General features: G+C 37.2%; 3 protein-coding genes across 6 annotated transcripts in view; 2 read left to right on the plus strand and 1 right to left on the minus strand.

Annotated features, from left to right (window-relative positions):
• Window positions 1-15481, plus strand: part of LOC108763205 (uncharacterized protein DDB_G0284459) — a 41656-nt gene extending 26175 nt beyond the window's left edge. For 2 of the 3 annotated variants that reach the window (XM_018510645.1, XM_018510638.1), the window contains exons 2-5: window positions 11854-12249; window positions 12665-13350; window positions 13471-14557; window positions 14645-15481. In XM_018510645.1, the coding sequence (XP_018366147.1) occupies window positions 11854-12249; window positions 12665-13350; window positions 13471-14557; window positions 14645-15082 (2607 nt within the window). In that variant the 3' untranslated portion in view covers window positions 15083-15481. Of the gene's footprint in view, window positions 1-5153; window positions 5577-11853; window positions 12250-12664; window positions 13351-13470; window positions 14558-14644 lie in introns of those variants that run through there. The other variant, XM_018510654.1, reaches the window with a different exon arrangement.
• Window positions 15482-15694: 213 nt separating this feature from the next.
• On the minus strand, window positions 15695-21434 carry Mvb12 (multivesicular body subunit 12-like Mvb12). Of its 2 annotated transcripts, none has more exons than XM_018510539.1 (8): window positions 21238-21434; window positions 18093-18233; window positions 17819-18017; window positions 17575-17728; window positions 17250-17333; window positions 16834-17179; window positions 16692-16742; window positions 15695-16617 (listed from the first exon to the last, which is right to left on the minus strand). In XM_018510539.1, the coding sequence occupies exons 1-8, from the start codon at window positions 21346-21348 to the stop codon at window positions 16582-16584; spliced, it is 1122 nt and encodes a 373-aa protein (XP_018366041.1). In that variant the 5' UTR covers window positions 21349-21434; the 3' UTR covers window positions 15695-16581. The 2 variants fall into 2 exon arrangements, with proteins under 2 accessions (XP_018366041.1, XP_018366033.1); XM_018510531.1 differs by having other exon boundaries at window positions 15696-16617; window positions 21009-21316.
• Window positions 21435-22395: 961 nt separating this feature from the next.
• LOC108762118 (geranylgeranyl pyrophosphate synthase atmG-like) overlaps window positions 22396-26203 on the plus strand; it is a 21207-nt gene continuing 17399 nt past the window's right edge. Inside the window, exons 1-4 of the mRNA XM_018508949.1 lie at window positions 22396-22724; window positions 24427-24581; window positions 25010-25105; window positions 25454-25598. Coding sequence (XP_018364451.1) covers window positions 22659-22724; window positions 24427-24581; window positions 25010-25105; window positions 25454-25598 — 462 coding nt within the window. The 5' untranslated portion in view covers window positions 22396-22658. The remainder of the gene's footprint in view (window positions 22725-24426; window positions 24582-25009; window positions 25106-25453; window positions 25599-26203) is intronic.

Here is a 26203-nt window from a genome sequence, read left to right on the forward strand (position 1 = left end):
TTCTTAACATATTGCATTTGCCTTACAACCTCCTTAACAAAATACTCTTTTAACAAAATACTGTAACCCATCGATCTTCGCGAAAATACTATTTGAAGAGATGAGAGACGAGCAATCGACAAGTCGATGTGTCGTGGCTGTCGCGGACTCGATCGTCAGATCACGGGAATGACATGAGAAGACCCGCACGATGAAGTTGCGGTATCTTCATTGCACACCTGCCTCTTTTATTACATGGGTCACGCAGATGGAAATCGCACGTACGTGCACCCACATCTTCAAACGCTGCGATGTAATATTCGATCGAGCTTAACGCATCGATCTTTGAATTTAGTTCAAGATACTTGATTTAGATAATTGTTGTTTCTGTTGTTAATTTAAGATTATTCAATCTTCCTGAAAGTATCGTGGTGTGCGCTACCAGCACAATATCGGAGATAACGTAAATGATGCCTGCATAATATCGGAGATAAAGTAAATGACACCGAAAGCACTTTATGTTTTTTTTTTTTCGGTATCGATCGTTTACCTTGGACGTGAGCTAGGTATTGATACTTCAACGGCATCGTCGGTATTAGATTCTTATCCGCTATAGGTCGTGAGTATTTACGCTTGCATCGCGCGCGTAAACTTCGTTTACGATCCACCGCGAGAGAACTAACGAAGGTAATAAGTAATTAAGCAACGTGCAAAAATTCCATCGCGCCGGCATGCCGACCACGGAAACCAGCATTACTCGATTATTCGCTGGAAAACGGTAAAATCGATTTATCCCGCCGCGTCCATCAGCGCGTTTTTATCGTTAATCAAGCTGTTAAATAAAGCACAAAAATATTATTTTTTAAGATTTGCCGATTTAATTCCTAAATGTAATCTTAAATTTTATTTAATCTTGATCCTTATTGAAATCATACACTTGACATTTCTGAGGATTTTTTATGATTTAGTAAAGAGTTTGAAGGACTTGTTAAAATTTTTTTTTTTCAGAAAAGAACATGAAGAAGTGTTAAAAATTTGAAAGATGAATATTCGTGTTCCGATTCGAGATTCTCGGGAGAAGCGCTTGATTTTGCCCAAGTTTTTCCCGTGCAGGAGAAACCAACGATAAGAATAAACCACTACCGAGACATTCGTGATAAGAAATGACGTAATCATCCGACAGGACGCTCGTATTCGTGTAAAACCGGAATTCTGCGGCGGCAGCAAGTATTTATTAACGCCGGCAATAACACAATACCTGGTTACTCGGATAATTTGCCTAGTGTTTATCGCGAAACAATAGACATTTGCGAGTTACATCGCAACAATAATGCCTACCTTCCGTATTTTTCTGTGAAAAGCTGGTTTTTCAGGAGAAAATCACGGCATCTTGAAATCACAATTTTGCAATCGTCCGCGATATCATTCCATATATTGCGTAATTAAGTCGATGCACATGGAATATTATATGGAAAGAACGATCTTGCTGAAGTTTCTGAAAATTTAGGTATATAGATACAGATCTAAACATTATATATAATTTTGTTGAACTATTAAAATAATTATGTGGGACTCTCAAGCTAATCATTAGAATGTCAAGATTGTTTACAGCATTGTTCATCGCATGCTTGAGTTTCTTATATAATTATTTTGATGATCCAACAAATTATTTCTAGTTCTATATATACATCTATACCTAAATTTTTTACTCCAACAGAATCATTCTTTCTGTGCAATTATAAACAACTTGCAAATTATATTTAATTATAATTACCATAAAATTTACAAATTTTATACATGTGTTATTTAGAAAAGAAAAAATCTGAAAGAATAACGTTCTTGTTTCAATTTAGCTTGTTTGATTTCTATGCAAATTTATTCTTACTTTATTTGTTCATATCGCTGTTTAGTTCGTACACTGAGAGAAAAATGTATTAAATTTTGATAAATAATTGTTTGAATAGTACCAATATAACATTTATTTACGGAAAATAAATATTTGTTAGATAAAATATAATAATAGGTGAATCAAATTAATAGTTCTTGTACCAAATAAATATATGTTTACATTTAGTAAATATTCGACTGGCACTATTCGAATAAATATTTCTTAAAACTTAGTATATATTCTTCTCTCAGTGTACAGTGTATCAAAGATATACTTATTGTTAACGTATAATATATCGTATTAAAATGTAAACCCGATACCAAAGATACGCCCATCGCAAACTTTGTTCTGGCTTTGCAAAACACATACGGGCGTGATCGATCGATCGCGAGATCCAGATGCTCACCTTTGTCCCGTTATCGTTATCTTGCAGTCGTGACGACAAAGAGAATTCGTCAGTGCGACATGCAAGCCAATACTTTGCGTGCGACCCGGATATCACTGACGGTGAACGTCTTTGGCGTCGACGAGCCGCATCGTTCCTCGTCCAGCTTTGATTTTAATTGGAGTCACGGAGCAACGCGACCAAATTGATTTGATATCGATTAAGCGAACGGTTCTCTGCGATCATCAATTTATATCAATATACGTATCTTCAACGAAAAATTAAGACCGACGTGAACTAAGTTTACGTTCGCCTTCGCTGTCGATCTCGACAAACAGCTGTAGATTCTCAGAAAAATCAAGTTGATTTAAAGCATTTTAAGCTCTATTAAAACAATGATAAAACTTTTTTATCTTTGTTGTGGACATGATAAAACAGATAAAACATTTATATTTTATTTTTTGTAAAGTTTTATCGTCTTACTTTAAAAACAAATGCTCGAGAATAAGTAAATCTTGGATTGATTAATGAATCATCTGTAACGTATATAAAATTTATTAAAGTCATCTTATATTAGAAAGGTTTAACTCATCGATTTTACGCTTCTATAATGAACACCGGTCGTACAAGTAAACAGATAAAATAAGTCTCTAACCAAGCTAATAAATCAATATGGCATTATCGGAGAAGGTGGGGATTAATTTCATCGCGTTTTATAAGAAAACTGCACGTTTTTCGCAGTGCCGGAACGCGAAAAAAATCAAAGTTGCGAGCGAACGACGTTAAATGCAGCAAAGATAACGAATCCGAAGGATGCTAGATATGACGAAAATAAATTGCAGACTCCTTTTCTTTTGCGTACAAACTCTCGCTGATCTTGCACATTCCTTTCTATTTTCTACCCGGCAATGCGGACTTCCGATTAACGACTATTGAGGCACTGCTCGTGAGCTGTCGAATGCGAATCATCGATGGTGGTTTCCGTAAAAAGCGAGCGAGAGCAAGAAGGCTCGCCTCGACGAAGTCGTTAAACGGCTATTACACAATCGCTCTGTCCAGGCGCCGACCTGTAGAATCTCGTTTTCTAGGACAATCGCCATTCTCGTGCGCGCGTTTGCGCATTACCGTGACAAGATCAAGAACGACTGCCTGGTATCGACAACATTCCCACGATAACGATAGCTCGCATAATTGTAAATAGGGATGACAATAGGAAGTTTTTGTAACACCGTTTATCAGATACGGTGAACGCCAAGATTATCTTCTTCTTGACAACTAATTAAGAAAAGGATAACGTGACTTTAGCGTTTACCGTATCTGGATCCATGTTATTGCAAAAACTCCCTAATTCACGGAAATACATACAGTATTCCAGTACACCATCATTTCTTTTATCTATAATATTCTTATCCAAGCAGACAATTTACGTTTAAAAAACGTTTAGCCAAAATGTTCTCTATTTCGTATAAAAACATTAAATAGGCTTTAATTTTAAGTACACGTTTATTTAACCGTCGAAATGTTTGGTATTTTAAATTAGTACAAAAAATGTTTAATAGACCTTACAAATTATTACGTTACTATTAAATAGTTTAAAAAACGTACCAACTTTTAAGTGTTAATTTTCAGTTGTGCGTTTATATTATCCAATTTCTAACGTTTATTTACCGTATTTTGAACATAATTGTCACATATTGCCTTGAGTAACCAATTAACAAGAAGAGGAGTGACGTTAATGAAATTACGTCAAAAAAAAAAAAATAAAATATCTTTTAAAAATCGAGATATAATAATTCCTGCAGACAATATTTTTCGAAACATCAGTGAACATATTTTCGAAGGATGCGAAGAGTTAAATCGAAGTCAGCTGATTAAAAAATCACAAGCATTTCATCTGTTTATCTATATCATGCTTAATCAATTAAGAAAAGGATGTTAGTTAAATAAAGTTACGTCAAAAGTATATCTCTTAAAAAACGGCATTCCTGGCAATATTTTTCGAAACGTCGGTAAAGAACGTATTTTCGAAGGATACGAAGAGTTAAATCGAAGTCAGCTGATTGGAATCGCAGAGTCTTTCGCGTTTCGTCTGAGAAAAGGGACACGTTCCGCTCACGTTTGCATTACATATGGCGGTACCATCGGTGGTCCTACCTGTTTCCATCTGGGCAGGATGGACCGTCCGTGCATAAATGCACGCACATATACGTGCACGCATACAATTCCGTCTGCGTGAGGTAGACTTCGTGTCTCTTTCTTCCTTTCGTCCCTACTTTCCTTACTTTCTTCCTTCTTCCCTGCCTGCCGTCTTGATGCAGGGCTGAACTTGTCGATTTGATACTTTAGTCAACCACGTACGAGCGGATTCTTTCGTGAATGTGCAACGTAAAAAGAAAATGTTCGTGTACCGATGTCAAATAATTCGATGTAATTTGTCACTTTCGCGTCTATTATGTTATAACGATAATACTTATCATTTCGTTTACGCGATTCACATTCAAATATACTTTTAAATTTATTTAATAAAAAAAAATTTTTAAGTCGGTTATCTCATAATTAACCTTCTGTGTGTGTCTCTCTCTCCTCTTTTCCTTCTTAGAATTTTATTCTTATACATCTTACGTAAAATTTATCATATAAAATCTTATCGTATGGAAGTTCAGAGGACGACCAGAGGGTACCCAGATTCTTAATCTATAGGAAGAGTTACTTCTCGATAACGACGAATAAGCCTTTTTGTTTCCGAATAACAATTATAGCCAGTTATACACGGCATCGCGAAGAAATCAAGTTCCAGCCTTTGAAAATCCGTTCCTGGATGGCAACGTTCTCCCTTCCACACGGTTCGCTGGCGGCTCAGCAGCGAACCGAGTATTCACCAACCAGTCGGAGTCAGTCCGTGGCCTAAGCTCGTGTCGTTGGTATTTCTCGACACTTCGTCAAGTCTCTCTCTCTCTCTCTCCTCTCTCTTCTTCGCGGCACCAAAGAGCGTCGTCGTCGCGGCGCGAGTGTCTCCAATTACTTCTTCTTTATCTGTGTACGTGCATGTATATTACTTATCCGAGATGCAAACTGTACAAGTGGACTCGTAAGATCTCGATAAGCTAGTCGGGACCATCGAGAGACACATCGAATCCCGAGGAGCAACCGAGAAGACCGCGGGAACGCGCGGAATGCTGCGCGAAACGCGCGGCCAGGTAGAATTCGGCCGCGCCGTTGCGGTGTGCGTCATCAGGAGCGACGTAAAACCCTCCACGCGTTCGTACAGATGCATCAGGACCGTTCTGAGATAGCGCAGAGACCAGCGAGGAAGGATTCGCGAAGGTAAAAGCTCGATGGTAACCGACTTCGCGAAGGCTAACGTCCCGAGTGAACGGCAAGAAAGAAAATCAGGATCGAAGTATCTCCAAGACGAGCGGTTCGGGCCTGGGTCTCGATCCAAGAGACTCGCCTGTAGAGCTTACTCCCGTGCCATCCCGAACTCATACGCTGGAAAAAGAATCTGCTCGCATTACCTGGAATTCTAATTGAAAATGGACAAACCAGAGTCTTCTGGTTGAATAATTTTGGTTGAAACAACCAGAATTCTGATTGATGTGATAAAAATCTTTTGGTTTGTTTATTTTTAATCAGAATTTTTTGAATTATTTTGTTTATATCGACTGGAATTCTAGTAGCTTTAACTAAAAAATTCTAATTCGTCGATTTTCAACCAGAATTCTAATTAATTCAGCAAAACATTTTTCTCAGTGGCAGCTGAATTTTTAGATATTTTAATAAAATTGTTTTTTTTTTTTTTCATACATATTGATGAACTCGCTACAAAAATGTTGGTCGCGCAATGCGCCACATGCGCTTCTTGAAAATATGGATTTAAACAAGTTGGAAAGGACTCTCAGTTCGGCAGAGGAAATGATCCAGAGACGAGAATTCCTCGCGAGGAATCCGTTTGATATACGTCGTGATTACTTGGTCGACGCCGTCAGACCCCGTTGACGAGAACTCGCCCGTCGGCCGACACCTGGCCGCCTTTGTACGTTTCGCACGCACGCATTCATGCACGCTCGCGTCAACGCGAGAGCGGGAGGGAACGCATATGGTGCCGGTTGTTTCGCGAGCAAAACAATACGAGTACGTTCCGTCGTCTACAGCTGTTGCAGCGGCGCAACAAATGCAGTCGGCGGTATGTAACGTGTCGGAGAAAGTGCATTCTCCATTCATCGGCCGCAGCGGAACCCGGCGTGACACCGAAGTGTGACGTCATCGGCGAACACGCTCTTGTCGCGGTCATCGGAGATGCGTCGCGATATACATCAGGATTCTCCTTACCGTTCCCTTAGGACGGGAGCATAGAGCCTTACATAATGCATAATGCATAATGCATAAGAAAATGAACCAAAACCCTTCATTTTCTTCCTTCCCGTAAAATAAAAGACTCTGATTGGTTGATTTTCTTGTGCCTTGTACATTATGCAAGAATCTGTGCTTCTGCTCTTATACACTGAAAAAAAATATAGTCAATTTTAATAAATATTTAGTTGAATATACATGCCAATTAATATTTATTAAATATAAAGATATATTTATTTGATACAAGAAATGTTAATTTGATTTAACAATTTTTTTTTTTTACTAAACAAATATTTATTTACCGTAAGTAAATATTTAGTTGGCAGTATTGAACTAAATATTTATTAAAATTGACTATATTTTTTTCTCAGTGTAGGCTTTCTACAGTAAGCCATTACCTTTAAGTTTTAAGCCGTAAGAAATTAATCACTTGTATATATGGTCGATTATTTTTCTCAGATATTTGATTGTGATTGGTCGATTTTTTACGTCTTATGATTTAAAACTTAGACTTATTGTATAGCCTTGTAGAAATTTAATAGTATCTCTAGTACCGGTCAATCACCGGTTAATCGCTTACTTTGAGTATTAAAAGTATTGTTAACAGTATACTGAAAATGAGTGATTAATTGATCAATATTAGTATTAAATTTCTGTAAGGGTAGAAAGTCTCTTACCGCGTTCATCGCGTGGGGTATCTATAATTACCAATCTCGACTGCGGGGGTTCGACTCGGCTCCACTCCGCGGTGACTTTAGGTCACTTCAGGACCGATCAGTGGCCGAGATCGAGGCGGCGATCTCACCTTGATCGCAGCGAATACAAAGGCGGATAACTGTACCCCCGATCTGTCTCGGGCCGACTCACTTGACCTCCAATCGTGCACCTCCAACTGTGGACCGAAAAACCGTTGGCCGGCGAACGGAGAAAGTCGCGCAGCACACTTTTCGGCGCGCGCGCGTTCCGACAGCGTGAGTTCGGCTTCGTGAACTCGCGTGAACTCGCGTGAACTGTTAAATGATTGTAGGCGCGAGGAGGACGAGCCGGAGGCCAAGGCTGCCTATCGCAGTTGCATGACTTTGAAAGACGAAAAGACGGCTCGTTTCGTGTTGGGTTACACTTGTCTTCGTGCCGGAGACGTGCCGGATATACATCCACGACGCTTTCTCGCGCTAGCGTGACTTTTCACAGTCATTATTGCGGCCGACACATTATTTCCGTGCTGTCGCGAGGGATTATTGACCGACGTCGACAATTATCTGCAGAGACACAAGCAATTTTATAATAGATCCTGAGATTAGACTTTCAATTGTGAAAGAATAACGAGTTTAAAAAGTTTGGTTTGTATAAAGTGAATATGTAAACAAATTGGGAACTTCTTCAGAGAATTCGCGTGAAGCTATAATGTACAAAACTATTATATTGTGTTAATTTTGAAAAAGGTGATTTTATTGTTAAATTTTTTATCTGTTAATGTGTCTAAAGTACATAAATCTTATCACAAGTAAGATAAGATTTACTTCAGAGATCAAAACATTTAATGTTTAAAATGAAATCGATTACAATAAGTAAATCTTATCACAAATTATATTAAGAAATCTCACCATAAGTTCACGTTCTTTTGAAACATTTCAAAAACAACATTATTTGATATATTGATAATACAATTTGGTAATAGCTATCAAATATTGAGTGAAATAATTTCAATCGACATTTGGTTAATATATATCCCAAAATAATTTTACTTTTTTTAATATTTAGAAATTATTTATTTTTATTTAGTATTACTAAACATAATAATATAATCAACCATTTGGTAATAATTGCTAAATATTTAGAGAAACAACATTATTTGGATTATATTAATATCATTGGTAACAGTATGATTGCATTAATTGTAATTCTGGTTGAAAATGGACAAATCAAAATTTTCAGATGACTTTATTATAACTTTAGTTGAGCCTAATCAGATCTAATCGAAATTTCCTGATTTCTTCATTTTCAATCAGAAACTTTTTTTTAGTGCGAATTGAATTCGTCACTCAATATTTAATAGCTATTATCAGACATTTTTTCAACGGTGCGACAAAGTATGTTGTCCAAACTTTCTCGAAATTTATATCATTTTTAATGATTGCCCGGAGAAACCATGAAATTTTCATATAAAAAAGTAATTATCCTCTTCTATGCCGTTTGTTTCACTTTTACTTCGCGTTCGCGTGTAAAATTGGATCGCTTCGCGGGATTCTTCTAGTAACTAGTTCGTCTCTCTTTCAAATCTAGAGGCGTATAATTTATGGGCAGCGCCAACGGTCTGAGAAACCCCCGTCTCGATGACTCGGTAACCTTGTAATCGGCTGGTCCGTGCGAGCTTCTTAAAGGAATTTCACGGAAGGATCCTCCGCGCAGTCCCTCCCGTTAGCGTTCTCCTTCGGCGAGTGCAGGTATTTCAGGTTCACGTGATTATTTCGCCTCTCAGCGTCGCGCGAAGAACACAGGACTCGATATGCACGAAGAATAATAATCGATCCTGAAAATTCTCAGAACCATAAAAATATTCATGCGAGAATTAATATTTTCGGAGAAAAGTCTTTATCTCGATAAAATGTTAACTTCGTAAAAAGGAAAAAAATTATCATGAAAGAATATATTGCTGAAACGGAAAGTGGCAACAGAAAGAATTGCTGAGGATCGGCAAAATATTAGGTGTTGAACTTAATTCCTGCCGCTCGCTTAATTTAAAAAACAATGTTCCACACCTTTAAAAATATCTAAAAAAAAATGTTTGTAATGTAATATGCTAAAAAGTTTGACACACTTTTTAGCATATTACGTTACAAAAATTTTTTTTTAGATTTTTTTAAAGGTGTGGAACATTGTTTTTTAAATTAAGCGAGCGGCAGGAATTAAGTTCAACACCTAATATTTAAACGGCTTGCGTCAAGGACCCCACACGACGCGATTTAGTCGAGTCTAAAAAAAACGCGTTCGCTCACTCGTTAATTGGCGGAGACACGGTCTCGTTCTCTGGCGCGATTAGCATCTCGCGTTTTAATTAGCTGCGGCCATGGCTTATCGGTTTAAGAGACGCTGAACACCGGCGAGTTATCTGCCGAGGGACTCTTCGTTACTTCCCAGTCAATATATATCGTATTCGTAACGCCCGTAAAACGGGAAAGGCGGGCAGGAGATAGTGCATTAGTGCACATAGCGAATAAACCACGCGTAATTGCGGCTTGCACTTTAGCCTGCATCGCCGTTAGATCGCTCGTCCGCTCGAGAACGGCGTTAAATTGACTAGCGGAAAGTGCCGCTTCGCGGTTTCCTTTTCTGGCAAGGCGAGTTTGCCGTATGCGGAAACGGAAATCTGGGACCATAAATCTTCGGAGATTTTCTCTCGACAATTGAAATCGAACGATGGCGAACATAAAACTTAAATTAAATTTTAATAATAATATTATATACACAACTTGTACACCTATACATAAAAATTATGTAATAATCCATTTTATACTAAGATATATTTACACAATTCGAGAGATAAAGTACTAATTTTGGTTAAAAACGCACAATTTTATATATTTCTAGAAATTATAATTTTTAATACACGTATATTATTTATGTAATTTTACATATTGTTTTTACAATATAGATTTTCGATTTTGGTCTGTGAATTTGAAATCCCCAAAATTACAAATTTTTAGAGAAATAAATTTATTTTTGCCGAAACATAAATTTACAATTTTCGAAAATAAATTAAATATACGTAAAGTTCTCAATTATTTGCATTCTCGATACCTAATTTATCTCTGCCCTTCAATTGAATCATCATTCAAATCATTGCCAAGCTCGTAAAAGAATCTCATTAACTGACGCTGTGGTAATAATGGGACTCACTGCGCGTCATCGTGTATGACCCAAAATGCAAATGCTCCGTTTATCCTTGGCCAGTCAATGCGTCAAGTTGGAAATTGTTTACCTAACAATGGAGTCGCCGTCGCCGATCATTCTATCGCACCGTACCGGGCAGTAACTTACCGGTTCTCCTGTGGCCGGGTCAGGTCCTTCCGGTCCTAGAGCCGGTCCGGTCTCGAACCCCCCTGCATCTGAACGAGCTAACGTGGACGTCTCTTTTTCTCGAGTCAGTTCAGCTCAGTCGAAACTCTCCTTCCTCCGCGCTCGCTGAAGTAAGGCCGAAGACCGGCCGGCATTGTTCCTCGATTTTGTTCAGACGTTGGCGGTATTCATTCCTTCGATCTGTACGTCGTACTCTCATGCACGATGAATATCTATCTCGTCACGATCCGCATTGTGCGCAATGCGAGTCGTTTATCTTGAGAGGATATAGGAATTTAGATGATAGAGAGAATATATAAAGGGACTCTATAAAAGAATCTGTTATTCTATTAATCGGATAAAAATTCAATTCTTTAATATTTAATATTTCATATATGTCTGTAAAATGTAAGTGTTCTATTCGTGATCTAATATTTTCGTGAAGAAAAGATCGATTTCAAACTGATCGGATTGTCATTAAGATTCGATCTCATAACAATAATCTTTAAGGGGATGCTGGAGTGTCCTGTTTTACCATTAATTTTTAAAGACTCTTTTCTCTTAATTGTGTTTATGAATTGAAAAGTCCATCTCCACAATTAAAGTATCGACGACAACACAGGCTGCCAGCTACAATTTAATTGCGAAAAATGAAAGAAAATTAAAAATTGTAGTTTTGGCACTGGCTCCTGCAGTCAACTCGTCACAATATGTGTTGCATATAAGAGTTTCAGATTTTACCCGTTTAAAATAAGTAGCCAGCAACCTACAGAAAACCTTGAAGAACAATCCTATGCTTTTAGAAACGATGTAGGGGCTTTGGTACAAAAGAAAAGAGTCGCCAAAAATTTCGCTCGTATACTACGAATAAAATTGACGTGAAGCCATGAAACCGAGTAGTATTTTAATTAATCTCTTTCTAAGAGATGGTGTTGCAATACGTCAGATAAGGACAGATGAATGCGTTTGAGCGAGACACAACGATATATAATAATAATATATATAATAAGTATAAGAAATGAATGAAAGATGTCACTATTATCGAATTTGGAATGTAAAAAAGTCTGTACTTAATGTATGAATTTACTTCGACCGTCACTCCAGCATCCCTTTAACACGAGGAAAAATATTTTTCGGGCATTCGTGAAATATTCCATTGAGAACTGGAGATTTATTTGTTGAAATTGTTTTCCAGATGGAAACCGAGGTCCGGACGCTCAAACAGGAACTGGCGCGAACTCAGGACGCCCTGAAGACCGCCACGAAAAAATGCCGAGAGCTGGTGAAGGAGCTGGACCACCGTACCGCCGATCATGAGTCTGAGAAGATTTTGCGAGATCAACAGCTCTCGAGGATACTGCGGGCACTGCTGTTCCTGGAAGCGCGCCTTAAGCAGGAACAGAAGTCTATCAGGCAGATGCTCTGCGAAAAGGACAATGTTATCAGAAACCAGCAATTGGAGATCGCGATGCTCAGGCGGTATACAAAAAACTATATAAAGAGCAAGCGCGATCGAACCACACCGGCCGTCGATGTCGAGGTCAACACTAATATCGATAAGAATCTGCAGAAGGACTTTGGCAATTTGCAAGTAATTTGAGAAAACCATGTAAAATAATTAGCATATAAGCCTATCTACGATCAGCAGCTTCACGGAAAAAACGATTTTGTTGAAGCATCTAAAAATTTAATTATATACAGATCTAAAAATAACGTTGTTGTACCAGCAAAATAATTATGTAGAAATCTCAAGTACGATAGCAATGTTGCAAAAAGTTTTGATATTCTAGCAACCAGTTTTAAGCGTCTTATAATTATTTCGATGGTCCAATAAAATTATTTTCAGATCTAGCTAAATTTTTAGATATTTCAACAAATTCATCCTTTCCGTGTTTTAATTTATAAAAGAAATTTATAAAAAAGGAGAAGATAATATAGGAGTGAATTCTATACTTTCCACGTTCTGTATTTTCTAAATTTAAACTTATTCGATTAATCTCTTTCAGAGAGAAACGCTGCAGGAGAGCGGTATTGGCAAAGAGATCGCAAGTCTAAAGTGCGAGATAATCACACGGCTGAACCCGGTATCGTCTAGTATTCTGGACGAACTGGACCGGAACAGCGTGAGGAAAACGAATAGTTTCGCCGGTAGCGATATCTCAAAGGCCAGTCTGACCAGCAGCGAGAACACGGACGCATCCATCGTCACGACGACGACGGAGGGCAGCCCTTCGTTGCTCAGCACGGAAGGCTTTTGCGAGGGTGAGAGTACGGATGATGTGTCACCTGGCTCAACCTTGAACAAATGCTCGAGCAGGTGCACGCCGACGACGGTGACTGACAGCGAAAACGAGACGACGATGATTCTAGATGAAAACGAGGACGATCTAACAGAAAAGGGTGGAACAACGATGGTGTCGATGAAAAAAAGGACAAAAGGTCAGAAGACGTCGTCGAAAAGTTCCAACGTGATTGAAATGGTGGGTATCGCGAGAACGGAGAGCAAGGACGACGGGATGGACTGTAACTTTGTGTCAGAGGATGAAGAACAGACTAACACCCTGATAAGCAGTCAAGAGAGAGAAACAGAAGAACCAATTTACATTAACGCCTGCAACGAGGTGAACGAGAAAAATCTTCAGCGGACGGAGCAATTGAGGACAAAAGACGATTATAGCAATAATAACAATATGTACGTTACAAGTGATTCTTTTCTCCACCAAAATTTTCTCATTATTATTTAATTTTATTTTTCTCTTCCATTACATTCTTTTATTCCTTAAAAACGGTCCTTTCAATTTCTTTTTCGCAGCGAGGTAAAGATCGAGACGCCTGAATTGACGGTGGAGGACACCAGTGGAAATTGGTATAGTGATCCGGATGAAGATCGACTAAACGACGATGTATTCAGACACAGCACCTACCGGCCAAATAGTAATCATAACTCTGTATTGGAGTGCGTGAATCAGATCCTGCTGCAGGATATGGAAGAGGAGGAGAACTTGGTGCTCTCGGTGCCACGCAGGTTTAAACACCGTGGCAGAATCGTACGTTTTCAGCCAGCCAGGTTGTCCGATATCGAGTCGGTGGGTTCCGAGATAGAAAGGAAAAATTCCGAGGAGTCCGTCATGGATAACAAGGATTCATCAAGGGAGGAAGAGACCGCGGAGAACGATGCGAATGTATCCGAAGACGAGTTTGGCATGAGGATCATCCAAAAGGATCCAGATGATGATTCCAAGGAGTCCAAGGCGATCCCACTAGTCATCATTGAGCCCAAAGTCGATGTCGAAGAGACGAGAAAGATTCCAACGAAATCTCAGCAGAGTAGTCCTCCTTTAAAAATGGAGAGAATCGAGGAGAAGACCTGCCTGCAGATGTCTGCAAGAGGATTAACTATCGCCAAGAATCTGGATTACGAAGATATAGAGTCGTTACCGGAGATAACGACATTGCCGACGCCGCCCAGAACGCCACCGGCGTTGCCGCCGAAGCCACAGTTTCGCAACAACACACTAATCTTAAAGAAAATTCCTAGTCCATCGTTCCTGATTGATGAAAAAAGGCAGCAGGACCCGGGAGGCGCAGATCCTACAAAAAGAGGCATTCTGGGACTGATATCCTCTTCGTCGTCAAAGGCGGCAAGGAATTTGAATATGGACGAAATGAAAAGTTCGGCTAGAAGCTCGGCGAGAGAAACGAAAGACGGTGGATTCTGGAAGAATAGATTCAACCACGTGCGCTCGTCTTTCCAGGTAAGACAAAAGGAGGATCAAGCAAAGAGCGCGGCCAGAGTGACGAACATCGTTCGGCATTTCGAAGAGTTCAAGATCGGCGACCCCGAGGAACAGACAAAGGATAGAAATCGTCCAAAGGACCGTCATATCGAGCTTGAACATGTAAGATCTTTTATGAAAATGTATTAAATGTTTTGAGAAAACTATATAATTCTATAAAAAAAAAAACGATTTTTTCTTCCTTTGCAGGAATTTGATATCCGACAGAACTTTGAGGAGTTCAATCTAGACGAGTGCGATCTATCGGACGATCCCGATCGGCCTGAAGGTGACGGATCCGAGAGACTTGGTCACGTGGGATTCAACAACGCTGGTCAGAACGAGAACAGCATTGCCAAAGATAACAACAATGTTCTTGCTATCGGCAACGGTATCGGTAATAGTAATGGCAACGGTGAAATCGGTAGCAGCGGATATGATCACTTCCTGGAGGCGACCGGTCTCAGCAACAAATCGATTCTCACACCCTCAAGATTGCTGAGCAATCACAAGAGCATGCTGAAGCCGAAGGACGTAAAGTACAAGAGCAGGATCAAGGCTACAGCGGTACTGGAGAGGCACGGAATACAGACGACTGTAGCCGGCAATACGACGCACGTCAGGCACTGGACTGGACCATTCGTCTGACGATTGGCCAATTTTTTGCCGGCCAAAAATATTTTTCGCTCCGCCGTGTCGGCCGATAACTCGCCGATAAAGGCGAATTACAAAAGATTTTGATGTTTTAATTCGCTGACGATTAATTAAATTAAAACATTTTTTAATCATTGTATTCATACACAGCGAATGACTCTCACTTTTAAAGTGCAAATGGAATTTTATTCAGTATTGACCGAGAAACAAGGAATTAATGATGAACAGAAAAAAAACAACCTTGTTTCTTTAGTTATGTTACAATGCTAATGTGTGAGTAATTAACATATATATTATATACACATAAATTACGTTATTTTTCATATGCTATAAGATACAAGAGTCGTTAGATTTCGAAGTTGCACTTTCAGTGATTAATTTATTTAATCCCTTCTCGGAAAGATTGTTTATAAAATGTTGATCTAACTATTCCTGCTGTGAAATTATTTATTAGTCTTTATATGATATGTATGTAAAAAAATGTAACTCGTCTCGACTTTCGGTATATTCTAATTTATAAAACGTTATCGAAAGAACTCTATTATCTTTCATTACCTTAACTTTGATGAATAATACACATTGGTAGTTCTCAACCATCAATCTTTTATTAAATTATTGTTTAACATACAAGTTTCTATCTTAAATTACATTCACGTACACGTGTGCAATCGAACGGAAATTTATTTAATGTATGAATTTATAAATAGAACAGAGAACTCGAATAGAAGATTAGGAGTGAACGTTGTGTTCCGTCAATATTAAAATTAGGTTTTTTTCAGTACGTTCTATACACAACCGTATATACTTTCAAACAGAATTACACATGATAGAGTATATATAGAAAAAAAAATTTTTAATAATACTTCATTGCAGGTAAAGAAAGAAAAGCAGCACTTTGAAAGAAAATTATATAATAAACATTCAAATCTCTAAGTAAAAAATATATTTAAAAAAAGGACAGAAGGAACAACAAAATTAAATGACTTTTTATGGCATGCAATCTCACCACGCATTTAAATTATCGCGTTAACCACTAAATGTGCGGCGAGAATGTGATGCTAGTCTCAACAGTATTATGCGTTTGTTCGCGTGTTTAGAAGCGTAGATATGCGATATTAAGATGCGCAGAAAATCTCGCATTATGATACATTATGTGTACACATATTTTACATATATAATCTCTACTCTCTATCAAAAAATAACGCAAGTCTATAAAAATATGACAACGTTATCACCAGTATCAAAATGTAAATATGGGGCGTGGAAGAAGAACCGCGTACATTGATAAGTTTTTTATCTTATTCCTTCTTAAACATTACACAATCCCCATTTTAAGCGTCATGCAGGCTTCATTCTCTCGCGGGTTAGTACAAATCATTCGTTCAGGCACTCCATTTACGCTTGTTGGTTAGCATTATATCGGATACGAACGTGTACAAGTACTGCGGAAAAACGCTCGAGAATTCGAATTAGTTTTGGCAAGTTGTCATCTTTCAAGTTTCTCTTTCCGCACGAAAGTCGTAGAAGAACTGCAACAAAACATCATATCAGTTATTTGTCTCAAATATCAGTTATTTTTAAAAATTGAAAAATATACACGTACCTCTCTATCCAAGTCCTTCTGTGTCCATACTTTGATAACAGGAAGTTTGTTCTATCGAGAAAAAAAGATATCATTAAGTTGTAAAAATAAATGTCTTAATTGCACTTTAATTTTTGTACAAGTTTTAAATTATTATACTCACACTGGCAGAATTACGATTAGTAATAAGACGAGGATTAAGCGCGAACGGAACTCCGTCGAGATCGGACGATCCCGGAAGTGTACCGTAAATGGGCGTTGATGTGACGGTGGATGTCGTGGACATAGGCGGTTGTGGGGCGGGCCTCGTTGGCCTGATCCTCGCGTTAGGACTTAAGACCTCATAATCTCGATCGCCGAGTTCGTCATCCTTGTTAGCGGTGCTGCCGACTTGCGGATAAAGCCCATTGGCCGGTGGTTTTGGTGAGAACTTTGGTTTCGGGGGCCTCTCGGGGGCTGGCCTGTGAAAGATTCCATTCGACGGATTTGGAGAAGGACTTTGCAGTAAGCTGGAAGTATTATAAAATACGTATATTTATAGCATAAAATCGATACTTGGCTTGATGTGCTGAAACTTACTCTATATTAACGTACGACTGCGAATCCGAATTCGCATTTGTGATATCTACGGTCTTGTAGCACACGTGAACACCATTTATAGTACTGAAAGAAAAAATATAAGATATAATGTACATCACGATAAAAATATTGCATTAACTTTTTATATTCCATGTATATTTCCAACAGACAAGTTCCGTGTTCATCTATATATATATATATATAATAAATTACAGCAATTTGTTATTGCGTTTACTTTCTATTGAGTTGTTACAAAAATACAGATGAAAAATTTATGAAGCCAATTTAAAGTTGATCTAATTAAAAGTTTAAAGAGTTGACATACCCAGCAGCGGAAAATCCAACAGGAGCCAGTTTCGAATAAACCTTGTGGTTTGGAGTTGTCCTGCTGCATATTATTATATCTGTGACCGCTTTCGTACACAGGTCCTTATTCCTAATTTTGTAGCACACCTGTTTTTTTCGCCACGCTTTCTGCCCTGCAACATTTATCGCGATTCATTTGTAAAAATTTGCATATTTTTTTTATCCGCAGACGGCAGGCATTGCTGTCAAACAGAAAGGCTTACTCGAATCCACGGTGTAGGAGATCATGCTGTATCCTTCCGGCGGAGTGTCTCGCTCGTTAATCACCATGATATCTTCGACCACGCAGTTCGGCTGGCCCTCAGTCTTCGAGAAGCAGATATATCTACCCTTCTTCTTGATGAACAGTCCACTCTCCCTCCATAGATCAGCGTCGGTGTCCTGATCGTAAGTTCTCGATACCTTAACGAGATATATACCAATCATCTCTGACCACCGCGACGAGCGATAATAAATAAAGTGAATTAATGCGCATACCACTGTGAAGTTGGGTGGACACTTGTCTAAGTCTTCCACAACACTAATGGCAGTTATTGGCCTGTCATCTGGCAGTACGGCCGACACTTGGACTAACATCTTACAGGTGGTCGTCTTGAACATCGCTGCGATCCCGGATACCTAATTAATTAATTCCCCAATTAGATGAATCTTTCCTAATGTGTCCAAGAATCGAATGAATATATTTGTAAGTATTAAATATGGAAAGAAGAATTTTGTTAAAGTATCTAAAAATTTAACTAGACACAAATTTAAAAAGAATTTTATAGGACCATAAAAATAATTAGATAAGGAAGCTCAAATTGATTGCTAGAATGTCTAAATTCTTTGTATTATCGTCATACTTGAACTGTTACATAATTATTTTGATGGTCCAAAAAAATTATTTTCAGATTTATATTTAGCTAAACTTTTAGATATTTCAGCAAAACCATTCTTTCCGTGTAAGTTTAGACATGTCCAACAAATTTTTAGATTTATACCAAATTAAATTTCCAGATACTCCAATAAAACCGTTCTTTCGTACATGCACTAAATATACTATAATTATTATAAAGTAAGCAAATGTTAAGTACGTAACACTATGAATACGTTTGCTTACTAAACATTGCACTTTGTCTCGCTGCAAATATATCGTGAATAAGCTGCTTATAAGAAATAAGAGGATTACATCAATCATCGTCATTAAAATGATCATTGTCCGGCGGTCATCAAATGTTTATCAATGCGAGATTAGATACAACTGAAGCTTATCATTGCGATCGTAGAGATAACGAGGTGATCGAAAGTCGGAAACCCGCGGCGGCGATTGCATCGTAACTCCAATGGATCATAAAAACGCTGATCGTTCCAAAAATATCACCAACATGACCGACATTCTCCGCTCCACGAGTTTTCCGAGGCGCGAAGCGATCGACTATGAAACTCTCGTTTAATCCGATGCGACGTAGCGACTCGATCGAATCCCTCGGTGCGATGCACTCAAGATCCTCGACTCGATGCATGTATTCTATTCGGTGGGATAACGAACTTTGAGAACAAATTATCGATTAATATTTTTATTTTAAGAGATTTTTTATTGAAAAAATAAAGGGAAGCCAGTAAGCCAGATTAGCCAGTCTATTTAGCCAGATTATACACATACATTCAGTGATCATCTAAAACATGTCTAAACTTACACGGAAAGAATGGTTTTGCTGAAATATCTAAAAGTTTAGTTAAATATAAATCTGAAAATAATTTATTTGGACTATCAAGATAATTATAGTAAACTCAAGCATGATGAATAGTGTTGTAAAAGTTTTGACATTCTAGCAATTAGTTTAAACGTCCCATATAATTTTAATAATCCATTAAAATTAACGATTTTGCTCAAGTATCTAAAAATTTAGATAAATACAGATCTGAAAATAATTATGTTGGATTATCAAAATAATTATGTAGGACGTTCAAACTGATTGCTAAAATATATAAAATTTTGCGATATCGATCACTACGCTTGAGTGTCCTACATAATTCTTTTGATGGTCCAACAAAATTATTTTCAGCTCCATATCTATCTAAATTTCTAAATACCGCAGTAAAATAATTCCTTTTACATATGAAATGCGCACGAGAGTGATATGTAAAGACACTGCTCTTATTTTGAAGGAGATTCACGATGATTCGTCAACGGAGCCATTTCTCTAGCGGTCTCCATATTATCGCATTAATTACTACGATAATAACTATAGCATTATACATTAGCGAGAAACGTTCGGTTGCGTCAAAGGAATTCATTCATCCTGACTCGAAACCCAGTTAATTAGCGGATCGGAGCAGCTCATTTCGGAGTAGCTCATTCCGGAGCAATGAGAGATGCGAGTACGGACTGCCGACTGACAGCGGGCGGGGTTGAACAACCGTGGAGGAAGGCGAAACAGAGGAAAGAAGGAACGTAAAGTGGGACAGCGGCGTGCGTTCGTGGAGGAATGTACCGCTGCATTAGTAATCGCGAACGTCAACGAATGGTCTTTAAGACGCGTGACTAAGTCTCACGCTCTCCTAGGAGACCGTTCTCTCTCGCACCGTCGAGAAGCGTTTCATCATAGGAAAAAACCAAACTCGGAGGCTGTCATGCGATTTTCCAGCCGTGTCGCTCGGCGCTCAGCTGGCTCGACTTGTACCCCGCTGGTGTCAACTTACTTCTGTGAGCCGTGAACTTTAATAAAGACGGTGGTTTTTCAAAAGACGCGCAGAAATCATCGGGAAACACGCGCGTATAATAAAAACTTGCCCCGTCAGTAACGTGAAGGTCAGTTGTGCTTTCGTAACGAAAAGGAGGAAAAAAGAAGAGGGCAAAAAGACAGGCAGAACGATGACAATCAGAAAAAATTCGCATAGCTCATTTCTCAACCGCCATAATACCCGTAAATTATTCGTAGGCACGAGGCCGTTATTCACACTCAAAAAATTCCATCAAAAAATTCCATCGTCGACGAGACCGCCGCTGCGTTCAGCGCTAAATTCGGTAGATGGATATATGTATATATCTGTTTAACGCAGTCTCCGCGCGATTTCCATTGTTAAAGAGACGGAGCTTAAGATCGGAGTGTGTCAACATCTCAGTGCGATAGCGATAGGAGATACCGGTTGATACCATGCTATGTGGCAACAGATAAATAATAGACATTGGAGCACGAAGAGATCCCGTGAGGAACCGGCGTCGACGTTCAAGGACGTGCTCGAGGAAGGGAGGTCGATAGGAAGACGAATGGATAGATGGACGGACGGACGTAACGTGCGTGGAGATGCCTCTCTTCCCTCCTTTTGCGAATTATATTGGACGTGTCATCGGCCGCGGGAGGCGACATCGCCTCCTCTCGACTACTCTCGAGGCGCTCGATAGGGGCTGACCTTTTCGCGACGCCGCGCTGCGACGTTTATCCGTTTCCTCTCCGCCTTCTCTTCTTCGTCCTTCTTCTTGTTCGTCTCCCTCACACGATTGTACACTTTGCGCTGACACAGCAACGACGACGACACAACGCGACAGCGCGGCTTCTGTCACCGGCGCTCATATTTCAGACGATTTCGGAGCAAAGGACGGGACGAGTGACGTCAATCGACGACGACAGACTGTACTCACCGTCGTCCGACGACGCGTCTTGCGAAACTGCCCGAAAACACTCCGAACATTGACGAGGCCACCGAACCGAACTCCGGAACCGCACTCGGTGCGCGTCATCTCGATGCGCATGCGTCCCACGTTCGCGACATCGTCATGAAGCAAGAAAGTAATCGATGGGAATGCAAGATGTATTTTCAGGAAAGGTCGCTCGGCTCGGACGCAATGGAAAGAACACGATAGTCAATCTGATTGGTCGTTACTCGTTATTATTCCCTTGAATATTATTACATAACGGTATTTACAGAAACGATAATCAGAATAATTTCAAATTTAAATTGACTCAATCGGCGATCATACTTGATCATAATTTGTTGCGAATTTCCATATCAACGTCGATCTTTATTTTTTACATTACAATTAATGGTTTTTGAAGGACTAAACTTGAAAGTTTATAATATAAATAGAACGAGTTACTCGAGCTATATGAATAATATTTTAATAAAGAAAAAAGTGCCTTTACAGGATAATCTAATATAATATTAGCCAATTTATTACTGAAAGACAATAATTAATTACTTGTTTGGAGTAGTAAGAGTATATTGAAGGTGCTTTTAATAAGTAATTAATTATTGTCTTTTAAGTATTGGCTAGTATTAGCTAGATTTCTTTAAGAGGGAACAGAAACAAAATTTTTCAAAGGCCCTCTTATCTTCCTCGCCATCTTTCTAAGAAAATATTAAATACAATATTTTCTTGGAAAATTTTCTTCAACGATTTTCTACTCTTATTTTTATCATTTCCTTTTTATGAGAGGTCCAATGACATTTTTTATTATTATACATTATTTATCGTGTTATTTTTTATTTTCAACGTTTATCAGTAAATATCATTTATATTACGTAAAACAAGAATTGCGCACCTATGATAAAGTATCACATTATGCATATATACCCAGTGAGAAATGACGTCGATTCGACATCGATTCGATGTCGATTCCATTATCATTTCTCACTGGGTATATGGTATGATATATGCATATCGATATTCATATTAATTTGTCATCTCAAGACAGTCTAAAATATAATGGGCAGCGCAGATCTTTGCAAAGCATAAAAAAATCAACCAATCAGAGTCTTTCGTTTGAAAAGGGAGGACTCTGAAAATCTTTAGGCTCCATCCTAAGAATCAACTACGAATACCAGCCTGTATATATACTATTTAAGGCCTGAGCTATCGCTTGCTTTACTGCGCATGTACCAAATCAGTCGTATCAGAATTAGTGTTCCAGCTCCGGCAGGCGGCAGGCATTGCACAATTGACGTTTATACCAACTTATATCCAGCTGTTAACCTGCCATCGTGAATTTATTTTTGAGTTTTCTGCCTGATCCAAGTAGTTATCTCAGTCACGGTCATCACTACGGAAGAGATACATCAGACATGACGGACTCCAACAAGTCTATTCCTTTTTATTATTCCACGAGTGGCAACAAAGAGGAAGATGAGGTTAGTCTTTACTATATTACGTACGTTTTTAAAGTTTTCATTGGCAACACTAGTGCGCACTTAGGGCATATTAAGGGCCTCTTTTTACCAACTCCGATTAACTTAATCAGCCGATTAGTCCATTAAAATTGACCAATCGCATCTATCGTCAAACAAAATGACAAATGAGATTGGTCAATTCTGATGGACTAATCGACCAAAGCTGTGTTACATCATTCTAATATAAATGTAAAAGTGAGTGAGATATCTCAATTGATAAAATGCCCAATGTATTTTATCAAATAGCATAGTAAAATGTATAGAATATTTCGTGATTCAATTCGTTTCTATATTTTTAGTTCTGCTAATAAAAAACGCTATTAATTTCGTAATTCTATCATGCGCGCGCTTAGGCGCCCGCCATTTATCGGTATAAACGTCTTTTTATTCCGAAAAAGAAATAATATATTATTAATATATAAATATGTTATTTTATATTTTACTGGTATAATTGATATATAACTATGTTATTTTATATTTTACTGGTATAATATAATTAATTACACAAAATTTTCTGTAAATTGAACGCAAATTTATACAATTCCTTTTTTCCTCGTTTTATCTCCATGCTCGATTGTTCTCACCTTGACGATTTTGACCTAAATTTCAATTGTCCTTGCTCCGAAATTGACGATAACGTTGGTATTTATAACCCAATGTCATGTGTCAAGATCATTTTAAATGATTGAAAGACACTTGTAATTCATTGTTTAGATCGTTTACATCGAGATTACGTATACGCGACCTATAATGCGACCCAAAATAGATCTAGCCACCAACCATTTACACAGTAAGCGGCCTGAACACGAACTCTTTGAATTTTTCGAACACGATTTCTGGGTTGAATACCATCCATAAATGCAGGCGCATCCAAAAAGAAAATGTGGAGTTAAATTCTCCCCGAATTTTTTTCATTTTTAATTATTATATATAATTATTAATTATATATATATATATATATCATAAAAATAAAAAATTATTTTCTTTTTAATTCTACTCTTTGTATTTTTTTTACTTTTACTGCTTTACTTTTGACTTTTGACATTATAAGTAAAAAAAAAAAAATAGTTCTTTCATTTTGTAAATTTTATTGAATAGTCTTTTTTACTTTTATTTATGTCTCTTTCCTTTTATTTAACTTTAATATAACATTTTTAATAATATTTAGAAGTAATTACAAAGAAGACTTCTCTATATATTTAAAAAAAATTTCTTTTTCTAGGAAAATGTTGATCATGAAATGTTTAGTAATTTAAATTTCAACATTCGAAATCCTGAATTTTGGGCAATTCTAGGCAATTACGAAAATTTTTGGAATTAGGTCAATTCTAAGCAGAATCGTAAGACTCGTAACGTGTCCTCGTAATACTTATAAGAACTTATGATTAGTTTTCTAATTTTATGCGTATGTATGATTATTATTCATAAATCGTAAGAAACTGTTTATAAAAATATTATATAAAGATATAAGCACTTAAAAATTCTCACATGTCTTATTACAGGAATATGTTACGAGCCTTATAACGATTCTGCTTAGAATTCAGGGTATCTAGTATAATAGAATTCTAATCTATTAGATAGTTATACAATCTCTTTATTTTTGTTATGTTTTTGCTATTTTTTAATTGAATTAGATAACATTTAGAAATGAAATTTCTTGCAGAAATTATTGGAACCAATTAGGTACATTCTTCAAGTTCCCGGAAAACAAATAAGAGCCAAATTAGCAAAAGCTTTTAATTACTGGCTAAAGATATCAGATGATAAAGTCCAAGAAATTGATGATATAATAAATATGCTTCACAATTCGAGCATCCTGTAAGTTTCCGTTAATTATCAACATAATATTTTGTTTTGCGCTTTTTTTTACATGTCTTTCTCATTAACTATAAAATTATATCTTTAAATAATATTGTCATTTCTATTAATTGCATATCCGTTAAAAACTGGGTAATTAATTAAAGTGCAGATATAGATATTTTGCAAAGTATCTGCAATTATATTAACTTAAAATTTAATGTTTTTTTATAAGAATTATAATTTTTTCTGCGTAATTTGCAAAATTGGATATATATACATATATAATATACATATATAAAATCACACTAGAATACTTAAGCACTAAGATCCACTTTGATCGAAAATAGAATTATTTCTCTTAATTAATTGTTTTATTCTTGTCGGTCTAATTCCGAATTATAATTGTTTATACATGTTTTCTTAAAAAACGATCTTTCTTGCACTAGTTTTTGGTTATTGCGAGAAATATTACTGAAGTCTTCATCGAATCAAAAGGACGCCCTTATGGAATTCGTGACATCCGAGTTTAAATCCTGGCTGAGGTAATATTTTTCGCAATAAATAACTTACAGCTTTTAAGAAACTTACATTAGCATCAAATTGTTAATATCTTTCTAAGATTCTTGTTATCATCAATATTACTGAATTGCTCGTCAATTTAATGGGTAATATTAATACTTCAGTTTTGTTTATATTTACGTTTCAAGGTTGAAAAAGATTTTTAGCGCATGGTTTGCAGAATTGAATATAAATTCACACTGAAATATTTAAGCACTATAATTCACTTTGTCCAAAAATAGGATTATATTTCTCTCAATTAATCAATTTATTAATCATTCTCATCAGTTTAATTTTGAATTATTATGTATAGCTTTTACTTTTATTCGTAGCATTGATGATATTCAAGATAATTCCATTATGCGAAGAGGCATTCCTGTTGCACATTCAGTTTATGGAATTGCTAGCTCATTAAGTGCTGCAAATTATGTATTATTCATTGCTTTGGAAAGAGTTATTAATTTAAAACATCCAGCGGTAAGAGTGACTACATTAAAAAAACGTTGTGAACTCTGTTGGTCTTCATATTTTATAATGATATTTTGATCAGGGTTGGTAAAATACATGTTTTAAACGTGTTTTAAACAGTTCAAAACATGCTTAATTGATGTTTTTAATATGTTTTTTTTATAGTACTATTTAAAGCATATTCGAAGCATTAAGGGGGTCGCCTCATGTAAACCGCTAAAAAGAAGGTCATTTCTAGGAATTTTTTTTTTAAGGTATGCAATGGATCGTTTTAAAAATTTTTGGTATTTTACTACATATATTAAAGAGTACAACAAAAATTTTTTTATTTCAATATAGTTTATTTTGTAACTTTTCTAAATAAATGTTAACGCAACCTCGTCGTCGGAATCGTAAATCGGCACGGGAAATCTAACGCCTTTTGTATTTGTCTAAAACAAAAAACAAAATGGTTTCTTATTTTGTATGACAGTACCTTGTCGATGAATCTAAAAAATAAGTTAAAAGTTGAAAATTAACAAAATGACGGCACTTTAAAGACATAACCCTTACGGAAAAAAACTATTAATAAATAGTAAAATGGCCAATAGTAATTTGGCTAATAGTTAGTACTG

This window comes from Trachymyrmex cornetzi, unplaced genomic scaffold (assembly GCF_001594075.2).
Source record: "Trachymyrmex cornetzi isolate Tcor2-1 unplaced genomic scaffold, Tcor1.1 scaffold11, whole genome shotgun sequence".
In the NCBI taxonomy this organism is placed as follows: domain Eukaryota; kingdom Metazoa; phylum Arthropoda; class Insecta; order Hymenoptera; family Formicidae; genus Trachymyrmex; species Trachymyrmex cornetzi.

Excerpts from the sequence above, each read along its gene's own strand:
- Mvb12 (XM_018510539.1), bottom strand. The coding sequence starts at position 21,348 with ATGCGCATCGAGATGACGCGCACCGAGTGCGGTTCCGGAGTTCGGTTC. Across the intron at positions 17,729-17,818 it reads CTCCTACACCGTGGATTCGA|GGCAGAAAGCGTGGCGAAAA; the intron begins GTAAGCCTTTCT and ends TAAATGTTGCAG. Across the intron at positions 16,743-16,833 it reads CTAATCGTAATTCTGCCAGT|AACAAACTTCCTGTTATCAA; the intron begins GTGAGTATAATA and ends TTTTCTCGATAG.